This window comes from Phocoena sinus, chromosome 16 (assembly GCF_008692025.1).
Source record: "Phocoena sinus isolate mPhoSin1 chromosome 16, mPhoSin1.pri, whole genome shotgun sequence".
Lineage (NCBI taxonomy): Eukaryota > Metazoa > Chordata > Mammalia > Artiodactyla > Phocoenidae > Phocoena > Phocoena sinus.
In genome coordinates, this window is record NC_045778.1 from 35541316 (window position 1) to 35562747 (window position 21432).

Below are 21432 nucleotides of genomic sequence, written 5' to 3' on the forward strand. Positions count from 1 at the left end.
TCTCATTGCAGAAGGAATTCAGTGAGAGACAAAGTGATAGGTAACAAGTAGATTTATTTATAGAGAAACACACTCCACAGACAGTGTGGGCCATCTCAGAAGGTGAGAGTGGCCTTGGGAGAAACACACTCCACAGACAGAGTGTGGGCCATCTCAGAAGGTGAGAAAGGCCAAAATAAATAAATTTATTAAAAAAAAATTACTCATCATATCAAGAACCAGGAAAATCACAACTCAGATTTTTAAAAAAAAAAGACAATCAACTGATGCAAAGACCAAGACAATCAGATGTTAGAATTATCTGATAAGGATTTTAATTTCATTATAAAAATGCTTCAACAAGCAATTACAAATTCTCTTGAAACAAATGAAAAAATAGAAAATCTCAGCAAAGAGAAAGTATAAAATAGAACTAAATGGAAATTATGGAACTGGAAATTAACAAAAATAAAAAACTCACTGGATGGGATTATTTTAGAGTTTAAAGGACAGAGGATAGAATTAGTAAACTGGCTAACAGAACAATAAAATTTACATAACATGAGACTGAAAAAAAATGAATAGGGCCTCAGGGCCCTGTGGAATAATAATAAAATATCTAACATTAATTTCATTGGAATACCAGAAAGAGAGGAGAAAGAGTGTGGGGATGAAAGAGTATTCAGATAAATAATGGCCGGCAATTTATCAAATTCAGTGCAAGACTTAAACTTTGAGATGTAAGAATCTAGGAACCCCAAACAGGGTAAATTCAAAGAAATCCATAACACAATACATCATAATACAACTTCTGAAAAACAAACACAGGAAAAAAAAACCTTGAAAGCACACAGAGAGAAACTAGCCAGAAGAAAACCAGATTAAATGACAGCAGATTCCTAATCTGAAACCATGGAGGGCAGTAGAAATGGCACAACACATCTCCAGTGCTGAAAGGAGAATTCTCAACCACAAATTCTGTATCTGGCAAAACTATCTTTCAGGAATGAAAAAGAAATAAAGGCATTACCCGAGGAAGGAAAATGAAAAGAATTTGTGGCTAACAGACTGATGCTTAAATATTGGCTAAAGGAAGTTTATTAAACAGAAAAGAAATGGTAAAAGGATTCCTGGAGCATTAGAAATAATAAAGAACAACAGAAAGAGTAGAAATATGAGAACATACAATAGATTGACCTCCTCATGAGTTTTTTTATATATCATATTTGATGATTGAAACAGAAATTATAACACTGATACTCAAGACAATGAAATTTAAAAGTGAAGAAAGTAAAGAGACCCAAATGGAAGTAAGATTTCTGTATGTCACTCAAAGTGGTAAAATGTTGACTGATAGACTGATAAGTTGCATATGTATATTGTAATACCCAGAGCAACCACACACACACACACACACACACACACACACACACACACACACACACCCCACACACACACAAATGAAACTGAGGAAATCTGAAAGTGAGTCAGATTCATGCACTGGATCAATGTCTACCACTGGAAGAAACAATAAAGGGTATATTGGATCTTGGGATCTCTCTGTATTATTTATTACAACTGAATGTGGATCTACATTAATCTCAAAATAAAAGTTTAACTTAAAAAAGGAATATTATGAAAAGGAAGAGAAATTAGGAGGTACCAACCTTTCCAAATACTGGAGCATATTGTAAAATAATAATATTCAAAACAGCAAGGTATAGTATTAATGTAAAGAAGAGAATTAATAAGCTAGCATCAAAAAGGAAAAAAATAAATCAATGCAATTTACTGCATTAAGAGTAAAAAGTGAAAATATAAGTTATATAATTATCTCAATAGATGTAAAAGAGTCTTTGACTAAATGTAAAAATACCTTTCACTAATACCCCTTTTGACAAAGCTGTTAGCAAACTAGAAGTTCAAGGGAATTTTCTCAGTCTGAAAAAAGAACACTTACCAAGCACATTGGGACTTCCCTGGTAGTCCAGTGGTTAAGAATCTGCCTTCCTGGGACTTCCCTGGTGGCGCAGTGGTTAAGAATCCACCTGCCAATGCAGGGGACATGGGTTCGTGCCCTGTTCCAGGAAGATCCCACATGCTGCAAAGCAACTAAGCCTGTGCACCACAACTACTGTGCCTGCGCTCTAAGCCCGTGAGCCACAACTATTGAGCCCACGTGCCACAATTACTGAAGTTCCTGCGCCTAGAACCCATGTTCTGCAATGAGAAGCCACTGCAATGAGAAGCCCACGCACTGCAATGAAGAGTAGCCCCTGCTCGCCACAACTAAAGAAAGCCCACGTGCAGCAACGAAGACCCAGTGCAGCCAAAAATAAAAATTAATTAATTAATTAAAAGAAAAAAAAAAAAAAAAAAGAATCCACCTTCCAATGCAGGAGACGCGGGTTCAATCCCTGGTCGGGGAACTAAGATACCACATGCAGCGGGGCTACTAAGCCCAAGTGCTCTGGAGCCCACGCACCACTACTAGAGAGAAGCCGCAACGAAGAACACGTGTGCAGCAACTAAGACCCGACGCAGCCAAATAAATAAATTAAATAAATATCTTCTTTAAAAATGGTGCATTATAAAAAGTTATCCTCTGAGATTAAGAACAAGATAAGGATACCCACTATCATTACATCTATTCAACTTAAATTAATGACCCTAAGTAGTGCAATAAGTAAAGAGAAAGGAATAAAGGGCATAAAAATTTAAGAAGAAAAAGAACTCTCATTTTTCATAGATGATATGATTGTGTGTATAGAAAATCTTAAAGAATCTTCAGGCAAACTATTAGAATAAATCAATAACTAGAGTTCACTAGAAACAAGTTTCATATACAAACCAACTATATTTCTATACACACACAATGAACAAGTAGAAAAATAAATTTAATATATACTATATATAGTATCATAAATGTCGATATCTGGGGGCAAAAATCAAACAAAGACTATTCATAATCTCTACAGTGAAAGCTGCAAAGCTCTCTTGAGAGAAATTAAAGACCTAAGTAAATTCAGGGGATACTATGTTCATGAGTTGGATTAGAATATTAGTAAGATGTTAAGTCTCCCTAAATTGATCTAGAGTCCACGCAATTTCAGTCGAAATCCTAAATTTGTAAGAAAATGCAAAGGGCCCAAAATAGCCAAGTCTACCTTTTCTGCCCATTCCTTCCTACAAACCACAATAAAGGCTCTTGTTCACATTTTACCCTGCTGCTTCTGCCTCCTGACTGAGGCTGGTGTGTCCCCATGTGGCCCTGTATGGTGTGGTGTGCCCCCTTCTCTTAGGAATTGTAACAAACTATCTTTTCAATAGCAGGGATCTCCTGACCTGTTGGCCTCACCATACCTGAATAATAAAACCTATATTTTAAAACACAATAAAATGAATGAACTAAAACTATATACGATGATAATAATAGTAAATCTCACAAACCTGATGTTAAGCAAAAGAAAGCCGTTACAAAAGAGGTCAGGATAAGTGCGTTAGACGTCAGTAGTGTTTCCGCTCATGAGTGTAATTACAAGAAGGGGGCATGAGGGAGCCCACTGGGGACACTGGTGATGTTCTGTTTCTTGTTGTAGGTGTTGATTGCATGGGTGTGTTCAGAAAATTCACTGTGATTTGCTCATGATTTAGGTACTTTTCTATATGAGTGTTACACTTCAGTTTACATTAGAAAAACCACTAGGATTCAGCCACAACTGTATTGAGAATAAAATAAGAACATTCCAAAACTGGAAAGAATAAAAGAAAATTATCTAACACTTCATATCGTAAGTTTAAAAATTAACGATGAAACGAATACTAGCAGCAGGGAGACGAAGGAAAAACAAACAAATTAATTAGAGTAACATAAAATGCAACAAAATTGATTAAATAAATCAGAACTGGTTCTTTGAAGAAATCAATTTTAAAAACTTCAGTCAAGTCTAATCAAGAAATAAAGGAAGACAACACAAAAACACAATAGTATCGATGAAGAGAAAGATATTTCAACAGGTAGATATTTTAAAATTATTTGCAAATACTATATCGAGCTTTAATGAAACATTTGAAAATGCCAGTGTTTTCTAAGATTTTCTGTAGAGCAGGTTACCAAAAGTGACTCGAGGAAATGTAGGAACCAGAAAAGAAATTTTTCAAGATATCGAAGTAATAGCTCCAAGACCAACATCTAGCCCAGATAATTTTACAGTTGAATTTTTTGCCAACTTTCACTCTGTACATACAAGGGTAAAAGAATGAGCAATTCCTCATCCACATCATGAAGGGAGTAAGCCCTAATACAAGTTGGACACAAGCACCCGAGAGAGAAACTATTGGTCACGGTCACATATGCATCTAGATGGAAAACTTCAACTGCAATAACAAAAAAGCAAAACAACCATTATATAAAGACAGAAAGCCAGGGCCAACTCCTGGGAAAGCTCTCCCCACCTATAAAAAGGAAACACGGAAAAGAATACCCTCTTCTTCCCTGTGCTGCTGTCCTTCTGGGTATGGCAGTTGGAACTGCCACAGCCATCCTAAAACTATGAGGAGAGCTCAGACTCTGCCCTGTGGAGAGCCAAGAAGAAAGATGAAAAAGACCAGAGACTTTGGTCTGGGCACTGAATGTCTGAAGTGGCCAACCCTGGAGCCACCCTAGCTCCAGGCCTCTTTTCATGTGAGACAATAAGTCTTCCTTATTCCTTAAGCCACTCAAAGTGAGCATTGTTACTTGCAGACAAGTACATTCTAATAATATACAAAGATGAATTACATTTAAGCAGAGGAAGAAAAGAGAGAAAAGAGTCTTAGAATTTTTAAAAAATCACTGAGGAAATACATAAAATTTAGTAGAACATATGATAAATATGACATTCAAGTCCATGGGGCAAAGGAAGGATTACTGGATACATAACAGAAGGAGTCAGTACTGAAAAATGTAAAAGATAGGCCATAACCTCACAATTTACCCCAAATCTAATCCCAAGTAGATGGCAGATTTCATTGAAATAAAATCAAACCATAAAAATACTAGAAGAAAGTATGGATGAAGAGTATCTACTTTGCAAACTGGGTATGGCTTTCCGAAAAACTATAAACACATACATTTTTTTTTTTTTTTTTTTTAAATTTTTATTTATTTATTTATTTATTTATATTTGGCTGTGTTGTGTCTTCGTTTCTGTGTGAGGGCTTTCTCCAGTTGCGGCAAGTGGGGGCCACTCTTCATCGCGGTGCGCGGGCCTCTCACTATTGTGGACACTCTTGTTGCATAGCACAGGCTCCAGACACGCAGGCTCAGTAGTTGTGGCTCACGGGCTCAGTTGCTCCGTGGCATGTGGGATCTTCCCAGACCAGGGCTCGAACCCATGTCCCCTGCATCGGCAGGCAGATTCTCAACCACTGAGCCACCAGGGAAGCCCCAACACATACATTTTTAAATGTCTCTGTGTGAAAATATTTTCTTAATTCAAAAGCAAAGGATAGGGACTTCCCTGGTGGTGCAGTGGTTAAGAATCCGCCTGCCAATGCAGGGGACACGGGTTCGAGCCCTGGTCCGGGAAGATCCCACATGCCGCGGAGCAACAAAGCCTGTGCACCACAACTACTGAGCCTACGCTGTAGAGCCCACGAGCCACAACTACTGAGGCCCGCGCGCCTTGAGCCTGTGCTCTGCTACAAGAGAAGCCACTGCAATGAGAAGCCCACGCACCGCAACAAAGAGTTGGGCACCCTCGCTCGCTGCAACTAGAGAAAGCCCGTGTGCAGCAACGAAGACCCAACACAGCCATAAATAAATAAATAAATAAGCAAGCAAGCAAAGGATATATGGGAACAACATATCTGACACAAATAACTATCAATTCCCTTCCAAAAGACAGGTTATATGAGTTGACAAGAAAAATTTCATTCCTGATATAAAAAAGCAAAGGACCTGAGGCATAATTTATAAAATGTGAAATATATATAACCAGTGATCACATTTTTACATGTACAATCTCCTAAAAATGCAAATTTAGTAGCATTTTTTCATACTGTTACCAAATTAGCAAAAATGTTTAATATATCACTCAATTTTTGAGTATAGGACATAACAGAGACTTCCATATATTACTGATGGATGTGTAAATTATTAAATCTTTCTATAATCAATTTGAAAATATGTACGTATCAAGTACATCAAGAACCTAAAATTATTATCGGTGGCTTGGTAATTCCACTTACTAAAAAAAGTTAAAGAAATATAGATGTAATAAAAGTATATGTATTTTGGGTATCTGTCACAATACTATTCTATAATAATACGGTGAAAATGCCTAAAGATACATCATATGGAAAGATAAAATTAACGATGGCTCCCTATAAGTTGAGTAATGTGTTTCCATTAAAAATAGTTGTAAAGAATAGTTAAAGAAGTGAGAAAATACTCCCAAGACAGAATTAAGTGGAGAAGTCAGGATGTAAAATTCATGTACAGTAAATAGCAATTTGATAAGCATACATATTACTATCTCTATGTGCAGGGTGATGGGAAAAAGAAAAAAATAACAATAAGTAAAATGCACCAGAAATGCTAACAGTATCTATTTCTTGGTTCAGAGATTATAGCTGACTTTTACATTCTTCTTTTCATTTATCTGTATTTTCTAAACATTCTACCCTAAATGAGCATATATCAATGCTATCTTCAAAACGAAGAGATGTCACTTAAAATGAAATATTTAATCGTATCTTTTCCTTATCCCTTTACTCAGGTGAAGCAGCAGTGTTTGTCTGGGGTCTCAGTTCTATCCAAAGCGGTTCTGCACAAGGGTTTGGAAGGGTTGACATTTTACTTGGGAAATACGCTGCAGGAATGCTAATCCATGAAGAGACTGAAGTTTATTTCTCTTCTGTGACTCCCTGTGCATGGCCGGAGTCTCTATCAGAGCAGCTTAATAGAGACACTGCACAATTCTCAGGCTGCCTCCTCCCAGCCCCACCACCGCTCACTGCCCACCGCCCCTCCCCATTACTGAACCCACTGCGAGGCTCCTGGCACTGCGGCGGGAGCCACCAGGTAAAGGATCCCACCTGGGCTCTAAGAGGCAGCTCCTGCTTCATTACAGAGCTCTCTTGTCCGCTGGCGGATACCCTTTCCTCCTGGCCTCACTGCTTAGGGCTCCTGGACCCTGAGACTGCGGGAGCCACCAGGTAAAGGATCCCACCTGGGCTCTAAGAAGCAGCTCCTGCTTCATTACAGAGCTCTCTTGTCCGCTGGCGGATACCCTTTCCTCCTGGCCTCACTGCTTAGGGCTCCTGGACCCTGAGACTGCGGGAGCCACCAGGTAAAGGATCCCACCTGGGCTCTAAGAGGCAGCTCCTGCTTCATTACAGAGCTCTCTTGTCCGCTGGCTGATACCCTTTCCTCCTGGCCTCACTGCTTAGGGCTCCTGGACCCTGAGACTGCGGGACAATTTGTAACACAGTGCAGCAGACCTGGGTAGGACTGTTAACGATGTACTTCCAAGCCCGGGGAGGGCTGGGGTCCTATAGCATGACAATCACTCCACGATGAGCAATTATTATTACTCTGTGAATTATTTTCAGAGCTGCCACAAGGCCCTGCCGGGGCCATGACATCAAGAGAGCCATTTGATTCCTGTCCAAAGCCAGCTTTTATGAAGAATCAAAATTGACAGAGAAGACAGAAGAAACGTCTTAACCTAGTAAAGGATAAGGAAGGCCTCCCATCTCCCTGGGTAACTGCTGGAACAGGGAGGCTAAGCCAAGGGCACTGGTGGAACTTCATGTTAGCAGGCTGTAGCGCAATGGGAAGGGACTATGGGGCCCTAACGCTGGCCGGGGGAGTGAGGTGGGCGGCAGCGGAAAACAGGCTGAGAGGAGTGAGGGAGTCACAAAACCGCATCATCCTAAATTCAGAAACGATGTTCCAGGCCCTTTGCCACACATCCCCCCACCCCCACCCCAGGAAACCTGGCTTCCAGCCCCAGCGCAGCCCACCTGCTTGTTGGTACCACCTAACTGGGTCTCTCCAGGCTCTGGGCCTCAGTTTCCCAACTGGAGCTGCACAGAACACCATGGAGAGGCTGGGGACCAGGGAGACCGTTTGGGTGAAGCTCGAGACCCCCTGCCCCAATTCCCCACCATCGTAACCACGGCATGTCCGCTTCCATGACGGTTTAATATATTTGGGCTGCAGTAAGGTACTGCTGCAACGGATTTTCTAGGACTAGAGAAACGCTGGAAAACCACCGGGCTAAATCCTTTCTTAGTCTCTTGGTCCTAACTCAATTCTACTCTATGGAAAGGAGCATAAAATAGTCCCTTTCTCTCTCTCATCACACCAGGGTGTCCTTTGTCCTGGAATGTCAACGCATAAAGCAGCTTCACAGGCTTTCCAGATGCTTCCCGCCCACTTCCCCACCCTTCTGCCCAAGGAGACAGGCTAACCTCCACTGAGCTAGTGAATTAGGTGGATGGTGCCCATGGGAAATGAGGTTCAAAGGGCCTTCAGGCATCTGGCAATTTTCCCAGAGTTTCACTGTACCAGGGAACCTCCTTAGTGGAAAGGAATGATTCCCCCACAATGGAATCTTTAGGACAGAGAAGGGCAGACATTCTCAGCAATCATGTCATGGAAGAATGTTTCTGCTGGGCTGTGGCTCACGTTACATTCCAGGCAAGTCATGCTTGTGGAGAAGACTATAACCATGTTTTCCTTCTTCCATTCATCATATCAAAACAGTCCTGAAAACAAAATCTCATCAGAGGTGAAGCCCCCAGCTCCCTCTCAGCCCTTGGTCTTTATAAGGAGTGGAATCTGCCCCCAGGCATGGAAGGGGGGATGGGCACTGCCCACCATGCAGAGCCCTGCTCCTGTCTCTGGCCTCAGGCTTTGGCACACGGGTGTGGAGAGGAGCTGCCTATCCAGGGCACCTGCAGGCAGAAAGCCATGCTCTAAGCCTCCCTGTGCCTCTCTGCTCTTGTGGGATCTGGGGTAGATACTCAGAGAAGGTGTATAGCTCCAGCTGCCCAAAGCTGATGGCCCAGGCCACACAGGAGAGCGCTCACTGCCAAGTGCTGCATGAGGGTCATTACTCTGGGTGACCACGAGGTTCCTATTGTTTGCACCTTCCATCTGAGAACATGAAACTTCAAAAAAAGGAAGTGGCTGCAAAAGCTCAGGAGAGCAGAGCTAGGAGCATCACAAAGGCCCCCAAGTCAGGGAGACAACGTACTGTGATGCACCTTTGTCCACAGCAGGTGCTCAGTGGTCCCTCCTTGGCTCCCTCTTGTCCTGTGCTTTAAACAACGTTCCCTGCCCCCACCTTTGGAAACTTCCCTACAGGTGGTCTCCACCAATCCCATCCCAGCTCATGTCATGAGCTGAGGACATTTGCAAGGACGAACCCATGGGACCCTCCTTTGGAGACTTCCGTCCGAACAAAGAGAAAGCCAAAGAGAAAAGTGTAGGGCTCCAATAGGAACAAGCATGGGTCCCTAGGACAAATATTAAGCCAAGTCCTGTGGGAGCTGGACAAGACTTTCCAGCAAAGCCTGCCCCTGGCAGGGTTGCTTGGTAATCACCCATGCCAGACAGCTCCAAGCGGAACACAAAGATGATTAATATTTTGCCTGGAGTTACACAGCAAGAGGGTGACATGGACCTTTGATTTTGCCATCCCACACTCCCTCAACAAGAATGTGCTTCCTGGATGAGATAATTTAATAAGTGTTTGTCCAGCACCCTGCAGTAAAAGGCGATCACCCACTCCTTCCATCCTCTGGAGGGGCTGAGTAATCTACAGCCTCTTGATGCCACTTAATCTAAACTGTCTGGGTGACTCACCCTCCCTGAGAGTTCCCTCCAGGGTATTCACTTTAAGAAAACATCCATTTGCTCCCTAATTTAAACAATTCCTCTAGATTTAAATCTTAAAGAAACTACTTTGTTTTTGTTTTTGTGTCCGTGTTCATTTACTGTTGTTGTTTTTCAGTACAGATAGATAGAGGATATATTCATATATTGATACCTGTCATCTTTTCAGGGACCCCCTGACACTGCTCCACCATGAGAGGACCCTGCCGTCAGTCCAGTTGGCTCCCCTAGCCACAGAGAGATGCAGCTGAGGGGGCCTCCTCAGAGCTGCCCTTGCCTCCTAAGGATGACTGATCTTTGCACTGCCTTTTGTGCGTCTCTGAACCCTAACCCTACCATCACATCTGCTGCCCACCCTCAACTTTATTTTTAGGTTGCCCCAATTTCCCAGCCCTACCCCTCCCATCCCCATCTTCCACCAGGAACCACAGCTCGGCTCTGCCTTTAAATGCTCCCCTAGACCCATGCCACTCTGTCCCAATGCGCTCTCCTTGCTTCATCCTGAACCCCCACAGGCCTTGCTTTAAGGCACCCTGGGCCTGAATAGCAAACATTTGCTATGGTAAATCCCATTCCCTGCTTTCCAGATAACTTCTCCTTAACAGAGATAAGCTGCCAGGCAGACAGATAACAACTGGGATATGCAGTTATTAAGGGCAGATTTTAAAATGACAAAAGATTACATTTAAAAATAAAGCCCACTTGAAAATCAGCTTCCCTTCCAACTCAATCACATTCATACCTCCTGCTCAGCAGCTCCTTATACCGAGAGATTCAAGCTCCCATTGGCTTCAGGGTATTGAAGGAGCGTTGCCATGGCAACACGGAAGCCCCAGACACCTGAAATGGGAAGTGGAGGACACAGTACCTCCCCTCTCTCAGGCGCCTGGAGTGGCCAGCATGACCCCAGTCAGCTGCCTAAGACGAGGCAGGGAGCCCTACAGCCAACATTCCCACCCAGTGGGGAGACCTTGGGGTTAGAGCTGAGCTAAAAGAAAGTGGAGGGGGGTACAAAGGAGCCAGCATGCAGGGCCTGATATTCTAGGACCTCAGAGGAAGACTTGGGGATGAAGACAAGTACTGTGGCAAATATGAATGGTCACTGAGGCAGGCAGCTCCTTTCATACCAGATTGACTGAAAGGGCTCCCTGGTCCTGGTTTCCCCTTGCCGGGTGGGAGTCCCAACATAAGCCAGTTTCTACTGTGGCCATGAATGACCCAGACCAACGCTGACCACCCATCCCCAGGCTCCCACCCACCAAACCTCACAGCTTGGGCATCCCTAACAGACATCACAGGTCATCTCTGACACCCCTGACATTGCAGGCCACACCCTGACTTCCCAAGGTTTCACACCATAGTCACTAACCCCCTTTCTGATGCCACAAACAATCTTCCGAGCTCCCAAATGTCATCAAAGCTTGGGTGTCACCATTGCCTCACAACCAATTATTGAACTTCTTATTATTTGACCAACTCATGATTATACTTTCTGTCACGGAACGGGCTGAAAGTCCACCATCCCCACATCACAAATGGACCCCCCAGCCAACCCAGCCTCTCCCTAGCAAGCCAGGCCTCCTCCCCATGTTCTAACTGATGAGAGCTCCCCCCGTGCTTTCCAGCTCTCACACCCTCCACGACTTCACACGTGCATCCTTCCATCTGGTCCTCAAGGAGCACAGCCAGAGAATGCCTTCAACCAGATTCTCAGTACCCCAACATCATGTAACCCCTTCCTGCCCCTCTGCCGCCCCCAGCCAATGCTAGAGGCCAGGCTAGAGGGCTCTCTATTAGAGGCTTATCCCACCTGCTGAGAACCCACCATGCCCTTCATCTCCAGGGCACTATCATTAGTAGAGATGTCTCCCCCCCAGATATATAGAAATGTGTGTGTGTGTGACTGCAGGAGCCTCTGCCTGAGTCTATGCCAACCAGCTCATGCTTTAGTGCTTTCCCGATTAGGCGGAGCCCTGTGACCCCTTTACATCATGGGTGCTCCCATCTCTGGCTCCAACAAGCACGTGGTCTTCCTGTGCAGAGGCCACTTGTGGGAGAGCATCCCTGGAGAGCCAGCAACTGCCCTTACCTGCACGCCCGCTATTGGCTCCACACCGGCTCACGAGCACCGCATCTGAGGTCCCTTGCTGGGTACTGCTCCATCCCCTTGCTTGCCACACTGACCTCTTGGTCCTAACACCTTATTCGACTCTTGAGTTCACAGGCCTCCCCTTCAACTTGGGGAGTTCCAACTCTGCGTAAAGGCCACCTCGCCAGACCTCAATTCTGAATGCCCCCCCCCACCATGGGGTGGGGGAGGAAGAGACAAAGTATCACTGAAAGGAGTCCCCAGGCCTGCCACTTGCATCAGCAACAAATAAAAGCAAGTCGAAGCCCACCCTGAACTCTGCGGCTCACCTGTCTCTCACTTGTGTCTCCAGCGGACACCTGCACTGCCTGCTTCTCACGCTCCGCGGAGCTCATTTTCTGGCCATGGCTTTGCCTCCCTCTTGGATCGGGGACACTCTCTGGCCGTAACCTCTGCCTCCTGCCTTAGTAACGGTCACACCTGTCCCCGACGTTGGGCTGATTTCAGCGACTCCAGGAAAACACATCACCCCTTTTGCTGGCCTTGTCCAGGACCACAAGGCTGGTCCTCCAGGCCCAAGCAGCAGGACCCACGGGCACCAGACGCCCCTGCTGTACTCAGAGCTGAATGAGTGGCACTTTCTGTCCGAAACCCCTTGGAGCCTCCTCCCCACCATGTCCCACGGACACCAGCAGCAGCACCTGTAGAGAAAGACTGGAGAGGGGACTTTCGTGCCGGTTAACACCTGCTTGGGGCACAGGCCCAGCGCGCGGCGGTAGGAAAAGCAGGAGGTGAGCGCCCCGAGGCTTACCTTCCGCATGTCTTTGCCAAAGGTCTCGCTGTAGGTCGTGCCCAGGATTTCAAACTGCACGTAGGGGTTCGAGCTGTCTTCCCGAAACTCCATCACCCCTGTGAGACCAGTGATGTGGCCCTGCGAGAGAGAAGAAAAAACCATGAGAGGGTAGGGCAAAAGTGGACGGGTAGGGGATGGAACTCCAAAGGCAAGGAAGAGAAAGGAAGCAGTCGCCAACGTCTGGGCAACCATGGATGCACTGTAGTAAGGCAAGGGGCGCTGGCGGTCCCGGGGCCTCGGAGCAGGCCCCGCACTTCCCAGGCCCTTGCTCACAAGGGAAGTTCCTAGGCTTGTCCCCATCATTCATGCCATTGATATGATCAGAGCATCTGCTTTATGCCACACACTGTGCCAGAGAGGGGCAGCTTTTGTCCCCACCCTCCTGGAGCTTACAGTCTTTCACTGCAACCTTCTCTCGGGGCTCACCTTAGCCTGAGCCAAGAGGGAAGGCCAAGGTCAGCGAGAGCCATCTCACACAGGTGGCGGGAAGTGGCAGGGCAGCGAGCGTGAGCATTGGAGGCTAAAACCCAGCTCAAGTCTGGCTTTGCCACCTTGGGCAAGTCATCTCCCATCTCCCAGCTTCGGCCTGGAGTTCATTACACCCACATCACAGAGCCTGCAAGGGCCGAAGGAGAAAATGTGTACAAGGCCTGGTGTCTGGCACACACCGGATGTAGGGGCGTGCCAGCCCTGCGCCTCTCTCTGGTCGCTCTGCGGCCTCTGGAGTAGCAGGTGGCAGAGGGGCTGAGTGAGCCTGTGCTGCGCCCTTTTCTTTCTTCAAGCCTGGGGTGGGGGATCACAGCCAGCTTTGATCTCCCACAGACTGTAAGTGGGGAGAGTCCCAGAGAATGAGCTGGCCCCAAAGAGGCCCCTGCTCGGGCTTGGGCTGCAGCAGATTCAAACCAACATCAGACTCCATTCACTGCTATGGAAACCATGCAGAATTTACTGTGACTAAGACTCCCGGCACTACAGATTTCCCTAAATGTCTTTTTGAAGCCTCTCAAAGCCAACTCACTCTAACACTTCTGTGGATTACCCAGTTCACTTCAGATCCAGTCTTTTGATGGATTTACTGTCACACCTAAGCATATAGGACACAGGATGTCCTACAGGCTAAGGTGTGACACGAAATCCACCAAGTCGTAGGTATGCCGATGTACGCACAGGGATGCACACACACATGCACACACACACACAACGTGAGGTCCTGCTGAGTAGTACGTGCACTGCCAACTGAGACAAGCTCTCCTGGGGGCAGTGGCAGCCTGCAGAGTGGGGTATCTGGCAGGCATGAGCAAGATGGTTGCCTCCATTTTTTTACTTACTTGTGATCCTGGGCACGTTACATAACCTCTCCGATACTAATCTCCTTATATGAAATGAAGATAATAATAACACGTATCCATGAACCCCAGCTCGCCAGCCCTCAAATGCCGGAACAGGAAGAGTGGCAAGTGGAGAGGCCTGGAAGGGGCCTGGCTGGGTGACCACAGAAAGAGCTCAGCCTCCTGGAGCGGGAAGAGAGTGGGCGTGTGAGAAGGGTCTTGTCTTTGGCCTTGGCCTGGAGGGTGCCCCTTGCACACACCTTTTTGATCGTGTCCAGCATGGACCTCCCTCCATTCCATGGCTTGGTGGACTTGCGGATGCAGTTGAGGCTTGCCATGCTGTGCCACTTCCGATCCTCCAGCTTCCTGTGGAAGGCGTTGGCCAACATCAGGACACTGTCGTATAGGTAGAGGTTAGAGATCTGTAAAGACAAAGATGGTGAAACCCTTTCCATTGGTGCATTTCCAGGGACAGGGAGAAACCAGTAGAGGACTAGAGTGACCCACGATGCTAACACTGAGAAGTGGGGCCCAATACCTGGGCCATGATCTTTCGGCTTCCAGTTGGTCATCCAAGCACCCAGCCAGGTGCTGGAGTCCTGAGTAGAGTCAGACCTGGCCCTGCTTCAGGAACTAGAGTGGGAGGTGGATCTGTACATCAACAGAACCAGTGCGATCAGAGCCGTGACTGAGGCTTGGACACAGCTCTATGTAAGACTGGAGGGGGCATCACACTCAGGTAACAAAGGATGGAGGGAAGGATGGGCACAAAGCTCAGTCTAGAAGGATTAGGATAAAGGGTGGGCAGCATTGTAGGGAAGGCACCACATTTGAAGAGGCATGAAGGTGCAAAGAAGCTGGGCCAGATAGAGCAGGTTCCACCAGCATTTTCGGCAAAGGACGAGATAGTAAAGATTTTAGACTTTGTGGGCCTTATCAGTCTTTTTTGCAACTGCTCAACCATGCTGTTCTAGCAGGAAAGCTGTTCCAAATGGTACAGACACAGAGGATATGCTAAGAAAAGTTCATTTAGAAAATAGACAGTGGGCCACAGCTGGCTGACCCCTGGGTTAGAGGGACTGAAAACAGTTCAAGATGTCTGCATCAAGGGGACAGTACGGAGGCAGGGATCATGACCTTGTGGGCCATGCTAAAGAGGAACAACATAGGTGGCTTTAGGGTCTGTGCCTGAAATCAGATCTGTGCCTTAGAAAGACCACTCTGGTCCCTGGACAGGCCTAGGGTAGATGGTGGCCTGAGTGACACAGGCAGCTTGTGTGAGATTCTGGAGGCCACGGAGCCTGCGCTACAGTGACATCACTGCTGGCTAGGGGACGCATTTGCAATTTGCAACCATGAGCCTCTGAGAATTACTCCCTTTGCTTAGCTGTCCATGGTAGAGCTGGATCTTAGAGGAGACGTAGTCCCTCTCGGAACTCTCGAGGGCACGGTAGTAAGGGAAAGTTTGTAGTAACAGTGAGAAGAGCGGCACCACAGTGGTGAGATGCAGGGGTGGGACAGGTCTGGGCCACCCTCATGACCGTGATTAAGACCCGGATGGGCGTGAGCCTGGACTCCAGCGGTCACAAGAGCCCTTGGTGGGGAGGAGGACAGCCCTGCTTCCCGAGGTTACCACCACCGCACCCCACCCCGCTCCTCCAAGGGGTTGTCACGGAGCATGAAGTGGCGGGGGGAAGTAACACCCACCCTCGGTCAGGTCTGTGACCCCTCATGGGTAACTGTTGCACAAACAACCATTAGCCAAAGTGGGTCAAGGGGATGATTCTCTGCACACCTCAGCAGCAAGGTGTCTGCTAAAAATATTTCAGAAAAACAAAACTGCCGGATATACATAGGACAATATGTTGGCCTCACAGGACTCCTGGGAAGATCAAATAGAATCCTTGGGCTGTGGGAAGAATTCCAGCCACCTCCCACTGCTCCCCAGTATGCCCCTCACACTCTCAACACCACCATATCTTGTTCTCAGCCTACAATTCCCTTCCTCACAAGTCTTAGATGGGTTACCCCCAAAGCAGAGGCCCAGACAGGAACTTGGGTGTTGGGAACTGTCCTCTGCAACTGAAATTAGAGGTGGCCCAAAGGAGCTGGTCCAGGGCATCACACACACCTGCTCCATCGTGCCCTTTCCCCAACTCATGCTAACCTCCGGGGGTCATCTCTGCCGTGACATGTCTGAGCAGAGCTGACCTCCTCCTCCATGGATGTCCCTGTGCTTGACCATTCCTGCACAGCCCTGTCCTATCCACCCTCAGCTGGTGTCCTCGCAGTGGGCACAGGGATGTATGTCACTAAGGCCTGCATGTCTGACGCCTCTCCATTTGGTAGGTGGAAGATGGACAGGAGCATGCCTGGCGTGACCGACCACTGCTGATTTAAACAAGGTCCTCAGGCCACAGAGAAGCAGGCATGTCAGTGCCTAGTGACCTTTTTCAAGGTCCTGCGCTACACAGGTGCTTACCTGACAGCAGAGAGAAATCACTCCCACCACCGGGAATTCACCCCCTGTCCTGCAGGGAACAGACAGGACAGAACACTGTCTCCCACTCCTTGAACCCTGGGGGATCATTGCCTTGATGAGAAAGACAAACCCACTCCCTGCTCTTGTCAGCCCCAGCTCTCAGGAGCCTCTACCACTGCAAAATTATTTCTGATATGTGTACCTCCCCTCTGAAATACAAACCAATAATGGAGGTGTTCTAAGAGGATGTAAGCCACTTAGAGTTGGCTTGGTCTTATTTTTTATTTTATTTCTTCCAAAAGGATAACTCAGAGCTGAGAGTCCTTGATGATGTGAAGATTTCTCTTCTCAAGACGTTTGTGGATCTCCTGGCCAACCACTCACAGCCAATGCTATTCAACCAGCTGGGGCTCTTTGACCCACATCCCCGCCTATACGGGCATTCACACACACACATGGGGCAACACCTCCCCTGCAGTGGCCCAGACTAGCGCCCAGTGGAATTTCCTTTTTTCCCTCCAGCACTTCTAGTCACAATAAATTAAAGTACTTAATTACATAAGTGATTCATATGATACAAATGTATGAATGCAGAAAGGCCTGTCATGAAGAGGAAAAAACAGGATGTGACTCAGAAAGGCCAAAGGAAGAACAGGTTTGAGCAATGCTCTTTTCCAGGTCTATATATTTTCACTATCTCTAGAACTCAGCACCAACCAAGACACACGGTTGGTGCTTAATGCATGTTTGATGGATGGATGCATGGTGGATGGGTGGATGAGTCTGGATGGATAGGTATGTGGGGGTGAGTGGGTGGATGGATGGATGGGTGGGTGGGTGGGTGGGTGGATGGGTGGGTGGATGGGTGGATGGGTGGGTGGGTGGGTGGGTGGGTGGATGGGTGGGTGGATGGGTGGGTGGGTGGATGGGTGGGTGGGTGGATGGATGGGTGAGTGGGTGGATGGATGGGTGGGTGGATGGATGGATGGATGGATGGGTGGATGGATGGATGGATGGGCGGATGGGTGGATGGGCGGATGGGTGGATGGGTGGATGGGTGGATGGGTGGATGGGTGGATGGGTGGATGGATCTCTGCTAAGAATGTACACATTGATCTTGGTTCACAAAAAGAGAAAACGTATAAAATAGCACGAAAAAGAGATTTTCTGCTTCCAACTTTGACTTGAGAGGGTACCTCCTCTGTTCAAACAAAAATCTGTTTCTCACTTATAGCTTGCTCAGAATGTCTGCTTGAGCCTTCCTGAGTCAACCTGGAGTTGTTTCCATCTCTCCACTCACTCCTGCCCCTTCTCTTGTAAGGTGCTGTCTCAATACTTCTCCCTGCCTTGGCAGAAGCTAACACTCCAGTACTGATGTGTGGCTCCACCAACCTCAGCATCCTCACTTAGGTGACTTGCCAGGTCCACTGGTGGGTATACAAAGGGAGGGATGCTACCCTCACAGTCTGGTTGTCCAGAGAAGGGACTTTTAGGGGAAAAGATCAAGGACATAGAGTAAAAAGGCAGCCTCTGCTTGGGGCTCCTTCCAGGTCCTGACAAACATAAGAAAAGCCTTTCCTCATGGCGGGTGGGTGAAGACCAGTGTCCCAGTGTCCCGGCTTGGTCAAGCCAGGTCCCTGAGGCAAGAGAAGTGTAGAAGGACAGAGGCTCTCAGCTGCATGGACCCTCACTCACTGCTGGTCTTGAGGGGCAAACAGCCCGAGCTGGAGCTACAGGTCACAGGGTCAGAGAAGGGGCCCTGGCCTGGAAGAGTCCTTGCCTCTCTCCCTCACATCTCAGATGAGGTCCAGCACGGAGTTCACTAGCAAAAGACAGACAAGCAGAGCAGACACTGTCACCTCATCCCTCTGCTGGCAGAAGCCCTGGGCTCTGGCTGGCCTAGGAACACTGCAGCACTGAAGTGACAAAAGACTGTAAAAAGCATTTCGGGTAAGAGCAGACTTGAGAAGCTAAAGAGAGGCCAAGCGTTGAGGCCAAGGGCGTGGCAGAGGAAAGATGCAGGTGCACAGCAAAAGACCTGGGACCAGGTCAGAGATGCCAGACGGAGTAAAGTCAGAGGCAGACAAGAGCCAGAGCTGGCAGAGGCTTTCCTGGGAGCCTGTGGCCTCCATTCTAAGTGGGTACACAGCTGCAAGGGGCCCAGCTGGTTCAGTTATGGCCACCTTAGAGATGCATGCTGGGGTCCCCTTGTGCTGTCATACAGTACAACTCTTACTCTACCATGTGGGGAGCTTAGCTGGGGCCCTGGGAGGATGAGCAAGAGCTTTGGATTCATCACAACCTGGGCCAGCTCCACTCACTGCTGAACCCCCAGAGTGGACAGCAGCACGTGGATATAGCATATGCTTGATAAATGCTCACTGTACGGGGGAACTGAATCTCCTCTTCAACTTACTTGCGAGGTGATGTTGAACAAGTCACTTAAAACTCTAGCCTTAACTTGATGACAATAAAATACAGTGCGATCAGCGGCCCTGGAGAGGTGCAGAGGGGCAGCCCTGACTTACCCTCCCTGTGAAATGCAGGTGGTGATAACCCAGGGTGCCTAGTACCATCCTGAGCTCTTTGCATGCATTTCTGTTTTGGGGGGTAACAGGGACAGAGATGAATGGAAGGGGAAATGAAGGACCCAAGCAGGCTCCTGGCTTCAGTGTGGATGGGCTGAGAGATTGTCCAGGGGTATTGCTGGCAGCTGGGGCCCAGCGTGGGTCGTGAAAAGCAGTTTCTATCCTCCACCACCACTCACCCTCTCCTCCAATGCCCCTTGGTCCGAAAGCTTTTCAAGGGCAAGCAGGGGTCATATCTAGCTTCTGTATCTTCTGGGTCAAAAGACTGAGCAAGGATCAGCCCCGCGTCTCACATCCCCGGCGCTGCCTGAAATCTGCTCGCCTGGGCGTATGTCCCTGGCTTCCTCCTGGCCCGGCAGCAAGGTCACGACTGCCATAGTCCCCCGGGCCTGATCCGGGCCTTTCAGGTCTACATGTTCTGAAGTGGTGCAGAGCTGCCCTTTGAGGAAAAGGCCACTTCTCTGCTCCCGGGGTGTTCTATAAAAGCTGCCAATATAGGAAGGCCCAGAGTGAGGGCCTCTACAATACCCTGACCCAGGTTCCTGAAAGGGAAGTGGCCTGGCCCATTTCAAAGGCCTGACATTTGCACTGCAGGGCTGGCTCAGCCACGGGAGCCTGGGGCACAGCCAGTCCTGTAGCAAGACTACCCAGGTGTACAGGGGAGAGGAGAAGGCAGTCAGGATGTGACTAGGGGCAGCTACAGCCCAGTACCTGTGGGAGGTGCCATGCCCTGCACACTGTCACCGGCTGCCCGTCCCCTGCCCAGGCTTAGGGGTTTCACCCCTGGGGAAGCTTCCTAAATCCTCTCTACATGGTCACTTCCCACGGCCACCACATAGTTCAGGTGCCCTCATTTCTCCCTGGGGAGATGGTAACCCCTGGTTACCTCGTCTCCCAGCCCAGGCCCTCCAATTCCACCCTGCACCGAGCTGTTGTTCTCAGATGCACATCCTGCCCTGTCACATCTCCAAGGGCTGCACCCCAAGCCTCGGTGCCCTGCAGCTGCCCTCCTTGATGACTGATTTCCAAACACTTCTTGCCTCTCACCCCTTGCCTCAGACACTGAATCCAGCCCCTGCTCTCCTTGGCTTCTTGGCCTTTGCATATGCCATTCTCCATAACTGGAACGTGCTACTAACTGGAGATTAAAATTCTCAATTTATTTGGAGTTTGTGAGAATTCGGAGAGACAATATTTGTGAAATGTCTAACATGGGAACTGGCCCATAATAAGTGCTTAAGGGATGTTTGTGGAATTAATGGATGTTGAATGAATAGTTTTAAATCTGCTCTTAGGAAAAAACACCGATGTAAACAGACGTCAAAGTGTTTGGGAAGAGGATGCCTCTTAGAATAGGAGTGATGGAGGACAGAAGCCACCCTGAGAAAGGACACAGGACCTCCACATGGGTATATTCCATGTGGAACTGTCCATCTGTAGTCAGAATCTGGGTTATGTGCTCCCACGAGATGGGGGCATCCTGGCAAGGCTTGCATTTCCAAAGTCAATACCTAAATAAGAGGCAGATCCTCGGGAGTTGAGGAAGATGGCGGAAGAGTAAGACGCGGAGATCACCTTCCTCCGCACAGATACATCATAAGTACATCTACACGTGGAACTGCTCCTATAGAACACCCACTGAACGCTGGCAGAAGACGTCAGACCTCTCAAAAGGCAAGAAACCCCCCACGTACCTGGGTAGGGCAAAAGAAAAAAGAAAAAACAGAGACAAAAGGATAGGGACGGGACCTGCACCAGTGGGAGGGAGCTGTGAAGGAGGAAAGGTTTCCACACACTAGGAAGCCCCTTCGCAGGCGGAGACTGCGGGTAGTGGAGGGGGGGAAGCTTCGGAGCTGCGCAGGAGAGCGCAGCAACCGGGGTGAGGAGGGCAAAGTGCAGAGATTCCCGCACGGAGGATCAGTGCTGACCAGCACTCACCAGCCTGAGAGGCTTGTCTGCTCACCAGCCAGGGTGGGCGGGGGCTGGGAGCTGAGGCTCGGGCTTCGGTCAGATCGGAAATCATTAAGATCAGACAAGAAATAAATGAAAAAGAAATGAAAGAAATGATAGCAAAGATCAATAAAACTAAAAGCCGGTTCTTTGAAAAGATAAACAAAATTGATAAACCATTAGCCAGACTCATCAAGAAAAAAAGGGAGAAGACTCATATCAATAGAATTAGAAATGAAAAAGGAGAAGTAACAACTGACTGCAGAAATACAAA

At 47.8% G+C, this 21432-nt stretch overlaps 1 protein-coding gene across 2 annotated transcripts in view; it reads right to left on the reverse strand.

Moving 5' to 3' along the window:
• The window catches only part of GRID1 (glutamate ionotropic receptor delta type subunit 1), a 671539-nt gene that overhangs the window by 194130 nt on the left and 455977 nt on the right, over positions 1–21432 (reverse strand). For both annotated transcript variants that reach the window (XM_032609306.1, XM_032609307.1), the window contains exons 7-8: positions 14399–14560; positions 12769–12888 (exon numbers count right to left, since the gene is read on the reverse strand). In XM_032609306.1, the coding sequence (XP_032465197.1) occupies positions 12769–12888; positions 14399–14560 (282 nt within the window). The remainder of the gene's footprint in view (positions 1–12768; positions 12889–14398; positions 14561–21432) is intronic.